At 43.1% G+C, this 21,581-nt stretch overlaps 1 protein-coding gene across 3 annotated transcripts in view; it reads right to left on the bottom strand.

Moving 5' to 3' along the window:
- The window catches only part of LOC306936380 (E3 ubiquitin-protein ligase TRIM35-like), a 191,115-nt gene that overhangs the window by 144,734 nt on the left and 24,800 nt on the right, over window positions 1–21,581 (bottom strand). The window contains exons 1-3 of one of the 3 annotated variants that reach the window (XM_079519871.1): window positions 12,398–12,495; window positions 9,216–9,433; window positions 4,970–6,744 (exon numbers count right to left, since the gene is read on the bottom strand). In XM_079519871.1, the coding sequence (XP_079375997.1) occupies window positions 5,649–6,698 (1,050 nt within the window). In that variant the 5' untranslated portion in view covers window positions 6,699–6,744; window positions 9,216–9,433; window positions 12,398–12,495 and the 3' untranslated portion in view covers window positions 4,970–5,648. Of the gene's footprint in view, window positions 1–4,969; window positions 6,745–9,215; window positions 9,434–12,397; window positions 12,496–21,581 lie in introns of those variants that run through there. The other 2 variants (XR_013791487.1, XM_079519872.1) reach the window with 2 other exon arrangements.

Here is a 21,581-nt window from a genome sequence, read left to right as displayed (position 1 = left end):
ATAACAGAATGTACAGTATAGTCACACAACATGGATGCTCTTTACATTTCATGGCAGTTCAAGTATTGGAAATTACTGCAGTAAATCATCATCATACCAGGAAGTTATGCAGGAACGCCTGAGTGGCAAAATAACTATTTTCTGGCCTTAACAGCCCATACATCCACACAGAAAAGTCCTGATTGACAGCCCATACATCCACACAGAAAAGTCTTATCTGATTGACAGCCCATACATCCACACAGAAAAGTCTTATCTGATTGACAGCCCATACATCCACACAGAAAAGTCCTGATTGACAGCCCATACATCCACACAGAAAGTCCTATCTGATTGACAGCCCATACATCCACACAGAAAAGTCCTATTTGATTGACAGCCCATACATCCACACAGAAAAGTCCTATCTGATTGACAGCCCATACATCCACACAGAAAAGTCCTATTCTGATTGACAGTCCATACATCCACACAGAAAAGTCCTATTTGATTGACAGCCCATACATCCACACAGAAAAGTCCTATCTGATTGACAGCCCATACATCCACACAGAAAAGTCCTATCTGATTGACAGCCCATACATCCACACAGAAAAGTCCTATCTGATTGACAGCCCATACATCCACACAGAAAAGGTCCTATCTGATTGACAGCCCATACATCCACACAGAAAAGTCCTATCTGATTGACAGCCCATACATCCACACAGAAAAGTCCTATCTGATTGACAGCCCATACATCCACACAGAAAGGTCCTATCTGATTGACAGCCCATACATCCACACAGAAAAGTCCTATCTGATTGACAGCCCATACATCCAAACAGAAAGGTCCTATCTGATTGACAGCCCATACATCCACACAGAAAAGTCCTGATTGACAGCCCATACATCCACACAGAAAAGTCCTATTTGATTGACAGCCCATACATCCACACAGAAAAGTCCTATCTGATTGACAGCCCATACATCCACACAGAAAAGTCCTATCTGATTGACAGCCCATACAGCCACACAGAAAAGTCCTATCTGATTGACAGCCCATACATCCACACAGAAAAGTCCTATCTGATTGACAGCCCATACATCCAAACAGAAAGGTCCTATCTGATTGACAGCCCATACATCCACACAGAAAAGTCCTATCTGATTGACAGCCCATACATCCAAACAGAAAGGTCCTATCTGATTGACAGCCCATACATCCACACAGAAAAGTCCTGATTGACAGCCCATACATCCACACAGAAAAGTCCTATTTGATTGACAGCCCATACATCCACACAGAAAAGTCCTATCTGATTGACAGCCCATACATCCACACAGAAAAGTCCTATCTGATTGACAGCCCATACATCCACACAGAAAAGTCCTATCTGATTGACAGCCCATACATCCACACAGAAAAGTCCTTTCTGATTGACAGCCCATACATCCACACAGAAAAGTCCTATCTGATTGACAGCCCATACATCCACACAGAAAAGTCCTATCTGATTGACAGCCCATACATCCACACAGAAAAGTCCTTTCTGATTGACAGCCCATACATCCACACAGAAAAGTCCTATCTGATTGACAGCCCATACATCCAATCAGAAAAGTCCTATCTGATTGACAGCCCATACATCCACACAGAAAAGTCCTTTCTGATTGACAGCCCATACATCCACACAGAAAAGTCCTATCTGATTGACAGCCCATACATCCAATCAGAAAAGTCCTATCTGATTGACAGCCCATACATCCACACAGAAAAGTCCTATCTGATTGACAGCCCATACATCCAAACAGAAAAGTCCTATCTGATTGACAGCCCATACATCCACACAGAAAAGTCCTATCTGATTGACAGCCCATACATCCACACAGAAAAGTCTTATCTGATTGACAGCCCATACATCCACACAGAAAAGTCTTATCTGATTGACAGCCCATACATCCACACAGAAAAGTCTTATCTGATTGACAGCCCATACATCCACACAGAAAAGTCTTATCTGATTGACAGCCCATACATCCACACAGAAAAGTCCTTTCTGATTGACAGCCCATACATCCACACAGAAAAGTCCTATCTGATTGACAGCCCATACATCCAATCAGAAAAGTCCTATCTGATTGACAGCCCATACATCCACACAGAAAAGTCCTATCTGATTGACAGCCCATACATCCAAACAGAAAAGTCCTATCTGATTGACAGCCCATACATCCACACAGAAAAGTCCTATCTGATTGACAGCCCATACATCCACACAGAAAAGTCTTATCTGATTGACAGCCCATACATCCACACAGAAAAGTCTTATCTGATTGACAGCCCATACATCCACACAGAAAAGTCTTATCTGATTGACAGCCCATACATCCACACAGAAAAGTCTTATCTGATTGACAGCCCATACATCCACACAGGACGTCAAACTCACTTTATGCATGTGCATACCCTCTATAAACCAGCTCAGTGGCCTTGTGGTTAGAGTGTCCGCCCTGATACTGGGAGGTCGGGGTTCGATCCCCGGCCGGGTCATACCAAAGACTCTAAAAAAAAAAATGGGACCCAGTGCCTCCCTGCTTGACACTCAGCATCAAGGGTTGGATTGGGGGTAAGTCCCTGCGACATACTAGCGTCATGTCCAGGGGGTGTACTTGTACATCAAGCTGCCTCACGCTACAGAAACAGGAGATAGGCTACTTACTTATACCCTCTATAACTGCATTGTCTGGCTATCACAGTTCACTCTGAGAGAGAGAGAGAGAGAGAGAGAGAGAGAGAGAGAGAGAGAGAGAGAGAGAGAGAGAGAGAGAGAGACACACACTCTTCTAAAAGTAGTCCAAGTTGTCCAACATTCCCCTCTAGTGGTTGTACAAGGTAACAGGATTGAAGCCAAAGGTTCCACATTCAGTTAGTTTTGTAAGGAATTATTCGATTCAGTTCAATTTAATTTCAGTTCATCTTTTAGTTCCACATTTAACTTGTGTGTGGGGGTTTGTTCATTTAAGTTACGTTTTAGGTTGCCTTCACATCAGAAAGCTTTACTGTGATTAAAACGAATCCTGCTGCACATTGTCGGAAAGGTGTGAAGCCTCATTCGAATCCTAATGCGCATCAAAGAACCGCATTCTATTCCACCAAAAAAAAAAAAAGGGGTTTCGCTTTGCTTCCAATCGCACTTGATTTCGATTCTGTGAAGGTGTGAATGCAATCCACAGCAAATAAAGGAAATTAAGCAAATGTGGCGGGTGAGGAGCTGAACACAGTTGGAGACGGAGAATGCATATTTCACGCAGCGCAAAGATGTCCCGTTACCGTGGATAGACGTGGTCGAATGAGGAGACCGAAGCCCTAATCGAAATATGAGGACGAGTAGCCTCCATTAATCAATTGCTTAAGGAAACACATAAAAACACTGCAGTGTAGCCTACAGAATATTCTGTGCGTAAACATGGAGTGCTGTCACTATCACTCGATAAACTTGTAAACATTTTGCGCTGCCGGCTGTGCTCAGTGCGCTCAGCGCTGTGCCTCCATGCCCAAAAGAACAGTGCGTGCGTAGAGAGAGGTCCAGTCCCAGATGGCACGACACATGCACGTTATGAGTATCATTTTAACACCATAGATTTCACTGTGTAGGTTAGTTTATGAATTGAACACATTGATAAAGGTCCCTGCTGCGTTTCCAATTGCTGCGAATGTGGCAAACCACAGCAAATTAAATATGCAAGAATCCCAACTTCTCCGCCAAAATACCGGTTCACTTAAAAACACTTTTTTGTGCATTTTTAAGATACATAAAATATGTTGAATGGTTTGTTCAGACATGCTCCCGGCATTTACAATGAGTCTAACAATAGTTAACATGGAGCTTGAAGTTGAACATAGGCTTGTGTGGGAGGAAGTTGTGTCTGATACAACTTCATATAAAATATCTACATTTTGAATCAGGCATCTTAGAAACTGTCTGGGGTGCACAGGGGGTCCTCCAAATGATTGTGGGGGTCCCCAGATGACTCCTCTACTATAAAACATGGTCAAACGTTGGCCACAGTGTCACATATTACCTAAGAAAGAGGTAAACATTTAGGAAAATAGCCGGAATGTGCATATAAACAAAAGCTATGTTGATTAACCCATTAAGGCCTGAGGCCCATTCTAAAATCAGCGCACACACACACACACACACACACACACACACACACACACACACACACACACACACACACACACACACACACACACACACACACACACACACACACACACACACACACACACACACACACACACACACACACACACACACACACACACACACACACACACACACACACACACACACGCACGGCTTCAAGAGAAGAGGGGTCCCATGGCTTCAAGAGGAGAAGAGGGGTCCCATGGCTTCAAGGAGAAGAGGGGTCCCATGGCTTCAAGAGGAGAAGAGGGGTCCCATGGCTTCAAGAGGAGAAGAGGGGTCCCATGGCTTCAAGAGGAGAAGAGGGGTCCCATGGCTTCAAGGAGAAGAGGGGTCCCATGGCTTCAAGAGGAGAAGAGGGGTCCCATGGCTTCAAGAGGAGAAGAGGGGTCCCATGGCTTCAAGGAGAAGAGGGGTCCCATGGCTTCAAGAGGAGAAGAGGGGTCCCATGGCTTCAAGAGGAGAAGAGGGGTCCCATGGCTTCAAGGAGAAGAGGGGTCCCATGGCTTCAAGAGGAGAAGAGGGGTCCCATGGCTTCAAGAGGAGAAGAGGGGTCCCATGGCTTCAAGAGGAGAAGAGGGGTCCCATGGCTTCAAGAGGAGAAGAGGGGTCCCATGGCTTCAAGAGGAGAAGAGGGGTCCCATGGCTTCAAGAGGAGAAGAGGGGTCCCATGGCTTCAAGAGGAGAAGAGGGGTCCCATGGCTTCAAGAGGAGAAGAGGGGTCCCATGGCTTCAAGCACACTCTGGAGCAAGGATTCATTTAACAAGCCTTTATTAACTAAACAGGGCTATAGTACAAATATATGGGCTTTAAATAAGAAAAGAAACAGCCAAGTCTATGGACTTTCTAGGGTTTGTGTAGACTGTAGAGGATTTTAAAACAAACAGAGTACGGGTCCATTTGGTTCCAGTTGGACACTCTCATAGTTATGGTGGTTCTTGAAATGAAAATGTTGTAAGAACCACTAGTTGGTATTGTAACCGTATAGGAGACGTGAAGTCCACATTCCAGCTGACAGTGTCTTAACAAAACGCTTCTGGAAACGGTTCCAAGCTCCCATTTATACATGAGATACATAGATTATTATGGAAAGATGAACAGACTTTTGACCGGACATCCTAACTGTTTTCCAGAGTGACACAGATCATGGAGGGCAACATCTTCAGAGACTTAAGCTTGTTAAAATGGAGGTTACGAAACGCACAGGAACAGTCTCTCGGTGAACGTGTGATGGAAAGTGTGCAGGTGTGTCTCGGTGTCCGGGTCGGAGAAAGACAGAGTTCCTCTGCCCCAGTCCAGCCTGACTCTGATCCTCCGGGGATTACTCTTCAGTGGGAGAACGACAGAGTCACGAGTACAACCCGAGGAGTGGACTGCGAGGAATCTAGTTTTGGCCCTTTCCAGCCACCAGGATTCACCGCCCGCGTTGCCTTTCCTTTGGTAGGACTCTGCTAAAACCCCCCAGTGGCCCCAGTCTCCAACCTCGACGTCCCAGCTGTGAACCCCTGAGTTGAAGCCCTTTGAACCCAGGACCCAGTAGAACATGTCCAACCTCTCTTTGTTGTCTCTTTGTCTTCATGGGCGGTGTTGGGGTCCAAGATGACAGGGGTGTAGGACACAATATTCTTCATCTTGTCCCAGACACTGAATGCCAGGTTGCCCAGGTGTTGGGCCTCGTCTATCAGTCGTCCTGAGAGCAGCTGGGGGTCCGGCAGCGTGACACGGACTCGTTCCATCGTCGTCTTGTACTTCTGCAGGAACGAGACGTGGTCGTCGGCTCTCAGAAGGTCCTCGGCGGCTCGGATTGCGTCCGAGAGGGACGTCATGTCCTTGTTCAGCTCCTCAATCCTCTCCGTTATCTTCAGACTCTTCTGTGCCTCCTCCTGCCTCAGAGCAGAGATCCTGGCCGACTCTTCATTTATCAGGAACTGATGTAATGCCTCAAACTGTGCCTTTATCCGTGTCTCTGTGTTCTGGGCCTGAAGCTTGATGTAATCTCCTGTTTGGTTGCACGTTGTCTTCACTTTATTAAAGACCTCCAGTTTCTCCTTTAAAGACTTCAGGTATTCCTGCACGGTCTCTTTGAACCGCCCTGATGCTTCGTCTACGGACGAGAACTCGTGTCTGCCGTGTTTTTCCAAATCACACACACACATGACACACGCCAGCTGTTCGTCGTCACGGCAGAAGAGCCTGAGCTCCTCCCCGTGCACGGCACAGAGCTCCTCCGAGCTCACCCGCAAGGCGCTTCTGCGTTTCTCCTCCAAATACTTCTCACACAGGTTCTTTAGCACCAGGTTAGTGGCCGGTGGTTTCCTGGTGGATGTCCTTGTCCTCTTCTTACAGACGGGACAGTCCTGCGTCGGTCTTTCCGTCCACCAATGCTGAAGACAGCCTTTGCAGAAACTGTGGCTGCACAACAGCACGACAGGATGATTAAAGATGTCGTGGCACACGGGACAGGTGAGCTCCTCTTCCAGACAATCCAAAGGAGACGCCATTTCTGTCTGCAGTCACACTACCCGATCTGGAAAACTGTGCCAACACCTGGAATACCAGAAAAGAAACCACAAAAATATAATCAAGCAGCAACCAGTACTGGTAGTACTTGTAGTAGCAGTAGGAGGCCACTAGGAGTGACAGCAGCACTTGTAATAGTGCAGCAGCACTGCAGCAGTTATTCGGGTAAGAACTAGTGTCAATTTAGGCATTTATCAGACTCTCTGTAGCGACTTACAGTTACAGTAAGCGAGGACAACACAAACATCAAATGCATAGAAATAATCATCTAGGATCATAAGTTAACGAAGAACCTAACAGTAGAATATCCAAAATGTAATAATTCTGCACATTGAAAATATAAACGCTATAGGATGCCAGGTCAGTAATGATTGACCTGGCATCTGTCTACATAACATGGTACCTAAATGACATGTTTAGCCTTTGCATAAGCCAGGGGCTAGGGCAAGTGCTACGGGCTAAGGCAGTGGTCCCCAAAGTGGGTTCCAGGGGGTCCCCAGCTAAATGATAGTTTGGAACCAAATGGACCCTTATGGGTCTGTAACTCTGAGAGTGTACAAATGGAACCACATGGACCCTTATGGGTCTGTAACTCTGAGTGTACAAATGGAACCAAATGGACCCTTATGGGTCTGTAACTCTGAGAGTGTACAAATGGAACCAAATGGACCCTTATGGGTCTGTAACTCTGAGTGTACAAATTTGTATACTCTCAGAGTTAAAGTAACATTGATTTTACAATATAAATTGGGGGTCCCAGAGATAGAAATGCCATTAAATGGGGATCCGTATAGACTATAATATGCATGTTAACTGGGGGTCCTTGAAATTAAACGGGTTGAGAATCACTGCTAGAGCCGTAAAGATCTTCTCTCATGGGGGGTCCCTGGCATGTCTTTTCAGGACGGGCTAATTAGTGTCAATGTGGGGGTCCTTGTGGGGGTCAATGTGGGGGTCCTTGTGGGGGTCAATGTGGGGGTCCTTGTGGGGGTCAATGTGGGGGTCCTTGTGGGGGTCAATGTGGGGGTCCTTGACATGAAAAGGTTTGAGAACCACTGGGCTAAGGTGTCAGCTGTAAGAAAAACAAGTCTGACTGAGAATATCTATTTTACTGTTAAGGGTTAGATAAACGTGAATAATACAGGTACCCTTGCACTAATAACTGTAATGATATCACTTACAACGTGGCATCCTACATTAAAGGGTGTAATATATTTGGTTTAAAACAAAATGTTCCGTTTAAAAAAGGTCAAAGCTAAAGAGTGCTGTGCCAATCTCTGCAGCTCTTTGATATACAGAAAATACATTGTCGGGTCAGAAGACCAGTTTTATCCAATCAGGATGAGAGAAAAAGATTCCCTTTTTATTCAGTTCCAAGTTCACTTGTTTTTAAGTTCTATGATTGGATACGCTTGGTATCCCGTCCTGAAAAGATATGTTCTGTGTTCACATGTGGTCCATGTAAATGCTACATGTTTATTAAAGAACTGGAGAGACAGGGAAATCACAGAGGCTGATCACACACACACACACACACACACACACACACACACACACACACACACACACACACACACACACACACACACACACACACACACACACACACACACACACACACACACACACACACACACACACACACACACACACACACACACACACACACACACACACACACACACACACACACACACACACACACACACACACACACACACACACACACACACACCTCGTTGGAAATCACTCAGCCAACCTGCGTACCACCCGTTTCTAAATGTCACATAATGCAGGAGGCAGCAAAATGTTGCGTTATTGAAAACAAACTCTGACACTTAGAAAAATAATCAAATGCAGGGCATTTGACAGAAAGTAGCTCATAACTTTTCTATGGTGGATTGTTATGAAACAAAAACTTTGCAGATAGAAAGAGGATAATTCAAGCTTTTCGTTCAGCTGCAATGTTGGTGAGTTTAACATTGTTTAATGCAATCAGACAGGACTTTTCTGTTTGGATGAATGGGCTGTCAAGGCCAGAAAGTAGTTTTTTGCCACTCAGTGGGCGTTCCCACATAACTTCCAGGTACGATGATGTCATGTGCATACCCTCTAAAGGGGGGAGGGCGTAAACATTTGGGAGCCCTGCTGTGGGGCAAGAGAGGGCTGACAGACAGACACATCAATCACTTTGCTAGAGTGACGGAGCTTGTAAACAGTGACTTTTCCATGCTATTATATTACATACTACTTTATAGACTTAAGGCCTATTCATAGTCTGGATTTTCAGTGGTGAGGTGACCACCGCTCCGGTGGTGAGCTGACCACCGGGCTGAAATAATGTTGAGCGGTGGTGAGTAAAAACAGAGAGAAGGGCTGGAGCGGTGGCGGTGGTTTGCTCTTCACCGTGGCTCGTGGCATCATGTTGTAGTTCGGTGGTCACCTAACCACCGAAAATCCAGACTATGTGTGAGCCTTTAGAATCTCTCTCTGCTCACCTCTGAACGGTCTGAGGCTGATCTGACAGAAGACGAAAAGGCAGAGAGAGGCTTGTTGCCCTCGATGCTCAGACGGTGAGGCAGAGACACAGGCTTGTTGCCCTCGATGCTCAGGGTCAGTATCCGGCCTGCAGGCCGCTCAGTGGCAGGATCCGACCGCTGGCCAATCAGCTCGTTGTTGTTGTCGTACAAGACGATGATGCGCTGGTAGAATGCACCTGGAGAGAGAGAGAGATTTTGTCACCAAATTAAAATGTATTCATGTATTTTTATTAAAGAGCTGGAGAGACAGGACCCCTGTTACTGAACAGAGAGACAGGACCCCTGTTACTGAACAGAGACAGGACCCCTGTTACTGAACAGAGAGACAGGTAGACCCCTGTTACTGAACAGAGAGACAGGTAGACCCCTGTTACTGAACAGAGAGACAGGACCCCTGTTACTGAACAGAGAGACAGGACCCCTGTTACTGAACAGAGAGACAGGACCCCTGTTACTGAACAGATAGACAGGACCCCTGTTACTGAACCAATACCTTGTAGAGCTGGAGAGACAGGACCCCTGTTACTGAACAAAGAGCTGGAGAGACAGGACCCCTGTTACTGAACAAAGAGCTGGAGAGACAGGACCCCTGTTACTGAACAAAGAGCTGGAGAGACAGGACCCCTGTTACTGAACAGAGACAGGACCCCTGTTACTGAACAGAGACAGGTAGACCCCTGTTACTGAACCCCTGACCCCTGTTACTGAACCAATACCTTGTAGCAATGATTACCATCACTCTCTCCCTTCCTTTCCCCCAAATTAAGCATTTAACAGACGCTATTATAATCCAGAGTGATTTAGGGTAACCAAGAACACCACATGGTAATACATGACCTGATGAAGATCAAATAGATCGAAACGTTGTCAGAATTTTCAATAAAGAACGTCTTTCTTATACCCATGGTGTGCGGGCTCCATCCAATACAATACATCAAACATAGAAATAGTCTCTAGTAGTTGTCTCGCTCTTCTAATGGCAATGCATGTCATTATTTATCTCAATTCAATTTCAATTCAATTTTTTCGCTTTATTGGCATGAATGTAATAACTACAGTATTGCCAAAGCATACAATGCAGCACAAAATAAAATAAATAAAAATATAACAGAACACAATATCAAACAACATGCAAATTATAAAAATGTACAGTATTAAAGTGTCTGTGGTGTGTGTGTGTGTGTTCTGGGCCTGAAGCTTGATGCAATCTCCTGTTTGGTTGCATTTTGTCTTCACTTTATTAAGTGAAGACAAAGATAATGATCTTGGTCACATTTAGTGTTGTTTTTTATTTGTCCCTCATTTTGGGACATACTGTGCAGCCAGATGTGCTGCAGGTCCCTCTCCTAACATAATTAATTGTTTGTCATTGTCATCTAGTTCCTTAAAATTTGGGATCAACAACTCAAATTTCCTAAAATATGCTGCTCTTATATTATCATATTTATTGCATTTTAATAGTCAGTGTGTCTCAGTCTCTACCTCAGCTGAGGTACAATGACCACACACTCTCTGTTCTGGAGGTAGATAGGACTTTGTGTCGTCCTTTCTCTATGGCCAGACTCTATCTCTCTCTCTCAGCCAGTCTGCCTTAATGCATTTGTATGCTTCTGTTTATATTGAGGGTCGCTAGCCCCTCCTATGTCCAGCTTTGAGTGTTTGTGTAAACACAAACATTGAAGACAACCTTTTGTCTTGAAGACAAATGTTTGTGTAACACAAAAACCACTGAAGACAAAAGTGAGGACGCAAATTGTGATTGGCCAGAATGATGATAAGAGTGCCCCTCACTTCACACAGGTGTGATTGATTGATTTATTAACAGTATGCAGAATAGGTACATTTCACACGAAAGCTCAATACAAAATACTGTTACTGTGTGTGGACGACACCATGTCATGATTAAACATTACACTTGTTTTCAACAGGGTTTGATTGATTGATTGAATAATTTATTAACAGTTTGCAGAATTACAGTACATTTCAAGCACAAACTCAATACAAAGGCTGTTAACTGTGAGTGGACGACCCAATTAAGCATTACACTTGTTTCCAATAGGGTCCACCATGTTCAAATCATCAAAACATTTAGAGACGTACAAATAGACACTTCTATAGACATGGGTCCACCATTTTCAATTCAGAGGATATGAATTGAAATGTTTGTGATGTTTTTAATGTGACAAGTACCGTACGAGTTTTAATAGTAGTAGAATTAATAGTAGTTTAGCAGCAGCACATTTACATGGAGATGCCCCTTAGTGTATGTTTAGTTTAGTAGCTTAAAGGCCCTTAAAACCAGGCTCCAGACTTCCCAAAACAAACTGGTCAGGCTCCTACTTGATCTAGCCCCCCGAACCCACCTCACCCCTGCCCACTTCGACAGGCTGGAATGGCTTAGGGTCGACGACAGAGTACAGCATCTTGCAATGGGTCTGGTCCACAAGATTCGATACACCACCAAGATACCCATGTACCTGTCTAGATACTTCCTTAATGTTAACGAAGTCCACACCCACAACACCAGAGGGAGTGCAACGAACCATGTACAACCCAGATTCGGCACAAACAAGGGACTAAATTCTTTTCGCTCCTATGCCACCAAAATGTGGAACGCCCTACCAACTGTCATTAAGACATGCGAATCCCTTGACTCCTTCAAAACCGCTCTCAAAGGGCACCTACGGATGGCTGCAATTCGAAACTGGCCCCCGTAAAATCTGAATCCCCCCCTTTTTTTCCCCCTCACTGTATATATTTCTTTTCCCTTTTTACCTCCTTTATGATGAATTCCTGTTCCGTCTATAGAAGTGTCTATTTGTACGTCTCTAAATGTTTTGATGATTTGAACATGGTGGACCCTATTGGAAACAAGTGTAATGCTTAATTGGGTCGTCCACTCACAGTTAACAGCCTTTGTATTGAGTTTGTGCTTGAAATGTACTGTAATTCTGCAAACTGTTAATAAATTCTTCAATCAATCAATCAAAGCTCTAGCAGCAGCATCAGAGTATTAACATTACTTTCTTACCTTAAACAACAGTAGGCGTTATATTATAACTGCTGTACTTTATAAACGAAAACAAGCGCAGGTTCCACGTTAAAAAATAAACAAATATTTCAATGTGTCACAAACTCACCGAACAAACTCTTTTCTCCTGGCGTGGCGTCTTGCCACACACAGCTGTGGCCTAATTAAAGGTAACTATGGTGCTATTTTCGACGGTGACCAGTGGGGGGAGACATTTAGTCAAAGATATTTTCTACTGCCCCTTATATATCATGAGCTGTGTGTCAAACATTATTTAATAGGTGTAAAAACGTAGATTTGATATGATTAAAGTGACACAGAGAGATAGTTGCACCTGCAGAATATTTAGAGAAAGCATGATGGGACAAACTGACAACATATATGATATTTGTATGTATCTTGTGTATGTGGGTAAAATAATATTTTGTGCAGTTTTCTGTTTCCAAGAAGTGAATGTGATATTGTTTATTGATGTTCTTCATGTCTTATATATTATAATCTCGTATAACTAAGGGATGAGTCTCATGACAAAAACACGAAAATAAAAATGCATCATTTAATTCATGAATACAGTATGACAGAAGGTGCAGTCGGGCCTATAGGGTAATTTTCAAATATTATGTCCCCGTTTGAAAACAGTTCAGACACCACTGCTGCTCTGATACTATCACCTTTTTCATTGTGATAAATAATTAACTTAAAGTATAATTTGTCCATCATAATAATACAGTTTAATAGACCAGTGGTTCCCAAACGGTGGGTCGGGGCCCATTTTAGGGTCGTGGCTCCATGCATTCTTTATGGGGCGGGAGTAAATATCCCCTTTATATTATTCTTTTAGAATTTCACAACTAAATAAATACAAACCTAAGAAATGGCATAACTTAGACAAAACATAATAATTAAGAAGTTAAGAATTAAAAATAAAATTAAAATCTAAAAACTTGTGACCACCATTTTCAGTTGTTTGGGTCCCAGAGAGACATAAGATTTCGAGTGAGAAAAACAAATGAATAAATTAGTTTTCATTAGTGAAACCAATAAATGATTAACTTCAAATATACTTAATGTAATGCCCACTGTAGCTAATATAGTTTATTATAATGAATGACTCTGAAAGTGCTTCACAAGTCTGATACCCCCACCTCCTTAACCCCTTCTTTGTTCCCCAACCTGTACATTTTTGTTATTTTTACCTTTTATGATGATTTGATTTTTGTTGTTATTTTTCATGTCATGATTATGAATTGAATACCCAGGACCTGAATGGAAACAAGACCGACTGTACCCTGTACTGATTACATTTCTGCCAATAAAGTATTCAATCAATCAATTCAACGGAGACACTCTGAAATGATGGCACCAGTAAACACATGGATTATGTTTATTTCATGCTTTTATTGTGGAGACTCAGTACAAGTCAGTGAGAGTTGGATCACACATTCCACTCAACAAGGACATGTTTATGCATGAAGTACACAAATGGATGGTAGGCCAAGTGTAAAAGAACATGAGTGGTCAAACCATTGAGTTCCTCCAGCTGTAAACACACATTTGTTACTTGTATTATCATCTGGCTCTTGACCACTACCCCACTTGGTGTAGTTCACATCGGAGCAATCAGACCACATCCAGCCGCCCTCGAACAAGAGGTCATGCAGTCCAATCCAGGTCCCTGTCTGCGATGGCTTATAGTTCTGGATCAGCGTACGGACAAAGGTGTTCTCCTCCTCGCTGTGGATGGACACCAGGCGTGCATGTTCAGAGTGGCAGTTCTTCTCTGCTTCGTTCCAGGTCAGCCGTGCAGGTACGTACTTGTAGCAGCGACTGTTGAAGCTGAACCAGAACATGGGACAGCACCCACGCTCCAGCTTCAGCTCAGCAGAGGGACTGGCGTGCACGGTGCCTGCACACACACACACACACACACACACACACACACACACACACACACACACACACACACACACACACACACACACACACACACACACACACACACACACACACACACACACACACACACACACACACACACACACACACACACACACACACACACACACACACACACACACACACACACACACACACACACACACCAAATTAGAGGGATGCCAAAGAACCATTTCTCTTTCCAGAAAAAAAAATGATCAGACCAAAGTTCTCTAAAGAACCTTTTTCTTTGAATCGTTTTATAAAGAGCCCAGGGGTCGCTCTACTGGTCCTTTTCCCCTCTACACCAAAATATCTTTGTCGTCTGCTTAGCACAGTCTACTAGAGCGAAAACAGCCTATTAGAACCCAGTGCAGTCTAGTACAGCCCTGTAAACCCTAGTCTAGGAAAAGAACACTTATATAATATCAAACTTATGCCAATTACAATTTGTAAAATCACAATATCCAGTCTAATTATATGAATATAATACTGATGCCCTTTTATCTTTTTAAATAAATAAATTGTGCTGTTGTTGTTGGAAGCTGTTGCTGAATTAAGGACTTTTCAGATGGAATAATTTATTTGGAACAATAAAACAAGAAGACACTCAGCAGGAGGACTGCACAGGTAAGAGGAAAGAGAAAGAAGACTACGTTTTCACCCGACGGACAAGCTCAATTATTGTTCAACCATGTAAAACATGCGTGGCTCACACAGTTTATCAATTTGACCCAACATGAAATCTGCATTTATAACAGTGAATGGCCGGTTACTTTAGTGTTACTCTGCTCTGAATCTCATCAGCTATACGTATCATCTCCCTTCATGTTTGTTATGAAATAACAGCACAGCGTGGCTGGGCGCTGTGACAGAAAATACTTCCGTAACGCTTGTTTTGCGACGATATAAACGATAGAGAACATTTTTCACGATAAACATTTTCTATCGTCTATACGATATATATCGTCATATCGCACAGCCCTAGGAACAGCATCACGCAGAGCACATTTCTAATAGTTTTGGCTCATAGCCAAGCTGTGGAATTATGCTTGAACTGCAAGATAGGACCCTAAAAACGTAAACAAAGGGGAACAAAATCAGTGTGGGTCATCCGTAGAACTGATGGGCGAACAATTGGTGTCCATTCACAGAGGCGGGCCCAGAGGACATGTAGAGTCCGCCCCTTGAATTTTCACGCCCCCACGGGCCGCACAGTGGGCCCCGGAAATTTGGCCGTGTACACCAGCCATATAGCCGCTGCGGTTTGTGTACACAAAAACCTATAAATGTAATAATGATAATGATAATGATTTGATCACTGACATTTCAGAGATATTGAATTGAACGGTAAAAATGTGATATTGTTTTATGGGGAACTGCATTCATCATTATTATCAATACGGCCATTCACTGTAGTTATCTGATCCATCTTTTTTGTGTGCTTGCCTAGAGTCTAATACCCTGATTTTGGGTTGTTTTTCAGTTTGTTTGTTTTTTCTTTATGTTTTCCTCTCTATTAATTAGGGATGCACCGAAAGGGAAATTCTTGGCCGAAACCGAATATAGGAAACAGTTGGCCGAAAACCGAATACCGAATATCCGAATATGATTAATATTATATATCTTTTTTTCTTAACATTGCTGTCATGGCCGTACCTTAAAGCTACCTGATTTATGGCAAAAGAAATGCTTATGGCAAAACTTAACTTAAATAATAATCACTATTATAGGTCCATAAAACATTTTTTTAGCTCTTTTGAATGCATTAATTGCATACACTATTCGATGATATATTTTCTGCCTATTCGGGCCAAAACCGAATAGGCCGAAAATGCATTTTTAGCCATTTTCTGCCGAATATTTTCTGCGGCCTAATATTCGTGCATCACTACTATTAATTATTTTGTATTGTATGTGTATTGTGTAGTCTATACTTTAGGACCCTCTCGAAAATGAGATAGTATCTCAAGGGGTTATTAATTCCTAATAAAAGTATTTCAATATCAGATTGACAGATAGAGCTTACCTTTATTCTGCCTCATCAGTGAGTCCAGTGCAGCCTGGAGCTTGGCAAGCATCGTTTCCGTTGTGGATTCCAGAGAGTCGAAGTGTTTGGCACTGTGCGTGTGGTCCCTGTCTATGTCTGAACCATGCGTGTGGTCCCTGTCTATGTCTGAGCCATGTTGCGTGTGGTCCCTGTCCATGTCTGAACCATACATGTGGTCCCTGTCTATGTCTGAACCATGCGTGTGGTCCCTGTCTATGTCTGAGCCATGCGTGTGGTCCCTGTCTATGTCTGAGCCATGCGTGTGGTCCCTGTCTATGTCTGAGCCATGCGTGTGGTCCCTGTCTATGTCTGAGCCATGCGTGTGGTCCCTGTCCATGTCTGAACCATGCGTGTGGTCCCTGTCTATGTCTGAGCCATGCGTGTGGTCCCTGTCTATGTCTGAACCATGCGTGTGGTCCCTGTCTATGTCTGAACCATGCGTGTGGTCCCTGTCTATGTCTGAGCCATGCGTGTGGTCCCTGTCTATGTCTGAACCATGCGTGTGGTCCCTGTCCATGTCTGAACCATACATGTGGTCCCTGTCTATGTCTGAACCATGCGTGTGGTCCCTGCGTCTGAGCCATGCGTGTGGTCCCTGTCTATGTCTGAACCATGCGTGTGGTCCCTGTCTATGTCTGAGCCATGCGTGTGGTCCCTGTCCATGTCTGAACCATACATGTGGTCCCTGTCTATGTCTGAACCATGCGTGTGGTCCCTGTCCATGTCTGCACCGACAGACTGCAGAAGTGCCCAGGTCGAGAGGAGCAGGATGTGAGTCTTTAGCATCATGATGTGTTCTCTGTTTACCTGTTGGGTAGCACTGCTTACACTGACACAGAGAAGGCCTTTTTATAAGCAGAGCCAGAGCTGTCACATGTGAACTAAATGAGCCGCTGGCAGTTACTGGGAAGTCGGAGGTGAAGAAATCCCACAGGGTTCTCAAGAAAGCGAAGGTGTACCTGATTGTCAGGGCTGATAACGTGGGTATCATATGGGTTGAGTCATCATTAATAGAAAATTAACTTTGCTCATTTTGTACTGTATATATTATTTCTATGTCATTCTGATGAATTGAAAATGGAGGACCCCAATGTAAGCCATGTGCATTTCAATCCTCTTAGCAGACCTTGTATTGAAGTGTGCTTTCGTCCAACTGTGCTCACTCTATCAGTCATAGGTATGGGTAGGTCTGCGTGGGTATACGTACGATACTAATCAGTATATCAGTTAACATCGATCGGTTTAATGGAAGGTTGGATAAAGTAAATAATAATAATCAGGGTACATGGGATAGGACTCAAATTACAAAAGTAATCAATTGTTTTAGTTAAGTAAAAGTATCAATACTGCAATGTAGAACTACTCTGTTACAAGTAAAAGTCCAGAATTCAAAATGTACTGTAGTAAAAGTACAAAAGTATTGGCATCATAAAGTACTTCAAAAGTAGAAAGAAATCATTGTGCAGAATTTTCAAATGTTTATTTCAAATGTATGTCACAATGTTTTGCATCGCGAGTCGAGACGCATTGTGAGCTTGTAGATCGGCTATTTTCAAATGGCCGAACTGTATGGGCTGGAGTGGGTAATGATAATTTTGTAATGATAATCAAAATCTACAAAGTAACTAGTAACACATTTTTCAAATAATTGTAGTGGAGTAAAAGTACAATATTGTTTGATGTTTAATGTTTAATTGATCGGTAAATCATGTTTTTGTGTGTGTTTTACCCCATTTTCTTCCCCAATTTAGTTATTGCCCATTAATAATGTGTTGTCACTGCTTTTGTATGCTGCTGGGGTCAATTGTGTTTGTATAGAGATACTCGACAAAGTAAAATATAGTCTATTTTTTAGGTTTCTCTTTCAAGTTCTGGAGAGTCAATGCTCTTCAGAAATTGCGAGTGACGTGATTTTGTAGTTATCACGCCCCCTGATGGTGTATATGGACATTTCAATGTACTGTATATATTATGTATTTCTTGATATTATATTCAGACTGATATGGTTCTTGTTCTACCTATGATCTTAGATTACTGAGCCACTATACTGTCTCTCTGCATTGTATGTATTACCTTGTGTTTACCTTGCTTACTACATCGCTCTGGCTTAACCCTGTAAGCCCCAACGATGCTTCTAATTTGTATTTGTATTAATTATTATTTTGTTTCTGTTTTTTCACCTAAACATCATTGATGTTCATTGTTTAGTCTTGCAATGCCATTGGTCATGATATTTGCATATAAATACCCCCCACAAATTTACACAACTTCAAAATCTCTGGACATAGTGACCTATGACCTTTAACCTTTAACCCTGATACAAGTAACTAAAATGCATGTAATATGCTACATATATTTTTAGAAATATATCCGGGTCTTACAGGGTTAGGACTATAGCATCTTCTAAATTCACTAAATTGTAAATTGTAATGTAGCTTTATGTCCTATTTATTTGTATAATTTTGTGTAACTATTCATTATTAAATAACAAGCTAATTCTGTCTGCATGGCCCACTGGGAAACAGGGCCGGATTTAGCCAGCCCCACTCAGGTGGGCAGACAGAATTGTAAGGGGGGGGGGCGACTCCGCCGGCGCGGGTGGGGTGTCAAACCCACATTGGGTGGGCAGGACGCACGTTTGGGGGGGCTATGCCCACCCCTGCCCCCCCCTAGAACCGGCCCTGCTGGGAAAGCCTGGAGGTGATACTTCTTGTGCAGCTAAACCTTATGTTCCAATTCACTAAATTGTAATGTAGCTTTATGTCCTAATTATTTGTATATGGGTTTGTGTAACTATTCATTATTAAATAACAAGCTAATTCTGTCTGCATGGCCCACTGGGAAAGCCTGGAGGTGACACTTCTCGTGCAGCTAAACCTTATGTTCCAATTCACTAATCTAGGAACTATGTGTACAGATGAATTATGGTTCCAAACGCTCCTTCACTAAATGGTAAATTGTATAGCTTTGATATGATATGCTATGATATAGTACTTTATTGTCAGTTCACACTGAAATTTGTCTTGCGAACCAGCAGCCAAGTATGCAGAACACACATACACACATTTGACTTAACACAAAGAACAAGACAATTTACATATATAAAGACATGAAGACAAGCAATATCTACCGCCATTACCCCGTGGCTGCTACAACTCCTGATTAAGCCTCAAAGTCGATGGTGAACAAAGGACCTCTTTATTGTCCTGGTACACCATATCTCCTTCCTGAAGGTAGCAACATATATTCTCCATACAACACATGCTTAGTATTAGAAGAGGTGCATCCTTGCTAACCTTATAGGATGCTGTTATCATACGTGGATGTATAAAGTTTCTGAAGTGGTTGTCCAACAATCTTTGAACAAATGTTCAGTTGTTGCAGCAGTTGTGACTTTAGGACTGCAGACAAACATTCATACAGTACTGAAGAACACTCATAATAACATAAGGGAAAAACAAAAGAAGAATCTTAGACGGCGAAGGAAGTAGATTCTTTGCTTTGTTTTCTTACACACTGAATCACTCTGGTCTGATCGTTCCATGACAGCAGATGGTCTATTACTACTCCTAGGTATTTGTACGAACACTTTATGTCCTATTTATTTGTGTACGCCTGTGGGTTTGTGTTATTCATTATTAAACTAGAAAAAGTGCCCCTCTGGGCACAGGTCTCCACCAGGGCAGGTCAGGTTGTGGCCTCCTGATGGTGCTATAATAGGCCAATGTGAAAAGTGTGCCATTTCTTCATATGCCTTTGATGGCAATTGGATGATTTGAGGCATTTTGTTCCAAAAATGTGTTTTGCAAAAATCAACCTGTTGGTGGCGCTATAACAGGCCAATGTGAAAAGGGTGGGATATATTCCTCAGCCTAGTAAGAAAATGTGTGAAAGATTTCACGTAAATTGCATGCTGCGTTCATGATTTGAGGCTTTTGTTCAAAACGAGGCAATCTTGCAAACTGTGAAAGCCAATTATAGCCAATTAGGATGGAATATGAAATATCGGACAGATCCGACTTGAGCACATGACCATAGAGATACTGTGTAACGATTTGTGACATTTTGGACAGAATCTGGAGGAGTAATATAAAAAAATGTGTTTTACAAAAGTCGGCCTCCTGGTGGCGCTATAAAAAGCAGATGCGGAAAATGCAGGTCAAAGGTTTGTCCTTGGCCTCTAGGGAGTGTGCATACAACGTTTCACGCAGATAGGTGCAGTTTTAGGTAAAAAATTTGAAAAGCTGCCTCATGGTGGTGCTATAACAGGCCGTTCTGGAAAATGTGGGGCAGAGGTTCATCGTTGGCATCCAGGGAGTGTGTGTGCAAAGTTTGGCATCGACCGGGTTAACGGTGCCGGAGATTAGCTGGTAACAGACGGACGGAAGGACGGACACACACACACACACACACACACACACACACACGGACGGAGTGCAAAACATACTTTAGCACTCCGCCTTCGGACTGGTGGAGACAATAACAAGCTATTGGGGGGGTAGCGTTTTGCACAATTTAACCGCTTGTGGGTGTATACATTGGTTCCACATACTAACAGTCTGACAGGCATTAGTCCGACAACACCGTGGCTCCCAACATGTGTGGCAGGTCAAAACTAGCCCGTGGCTCCCAACATGTGTGGCAAAACTAGCCTGTGGCAGGTTAAAACTAGGCTGTGGCAGGTTAAAACTAGGCTGTGGCAGGTTAAAACTATCCCGTGGCTCCCAACATGTGTGGCAGGTCAAAACTAGCCCGTGGCTCCCAACATGTGTGGCAAAACTAGCCTGTGGCAGGTTAAAACTAACATGTGTGGCAGGTTAAAACTAGGCCGTGGCAGGTTAAAACTATCCCGTGGCTTCCAACATGTGTGGCAGGTTAAAACGAACCCGTGGCAGGTTAAAACTAGCCTGTGGCTCCCAACCTGCATGGCAGGTTAAAACTAACACGGTGCAGGTAAAAACTAACCCATGGCTTCCTGTGAGGTTTTGGGGGTAGGGTGTCAGACTAATGCCTGTAGGACTGTTAGTACGTCAGACCAAACACATGCACCCATGTGGATTACGTGGTTCACACGTGCTGACATTTTGCTCCTTAATCCCATGTACAATGCGATAACCTTTGCAGTTTGTTGTGTTTTCTTGTTGCTTTTATTTTATTTTTCTATGGAAATAACAAAACGATAGAATGAAAATTCACCCCCTTTTCTACTGGTGTAAACCTGTGAAATGAAATGAAATGAAATGAAATGAAATGATTACTATATTTACCCAGGGTATCTGGGCTAAGCTCAATAACTTGTTTCCAGCCA

Source organism: Electrona antarctica, assembly GCF_951216825.1.
Source record: "Electrona antarctica genome assembly, chromosome: 14".
NCBI lineage: Eukaryota > Metazoa > Chordata > Actinopteri > Myctophiformes > Myctophidae > Electrona > Electrona antarctica.
This window is presented reverse-complemented; position numbering and strand designations above follow the sequence as displayed.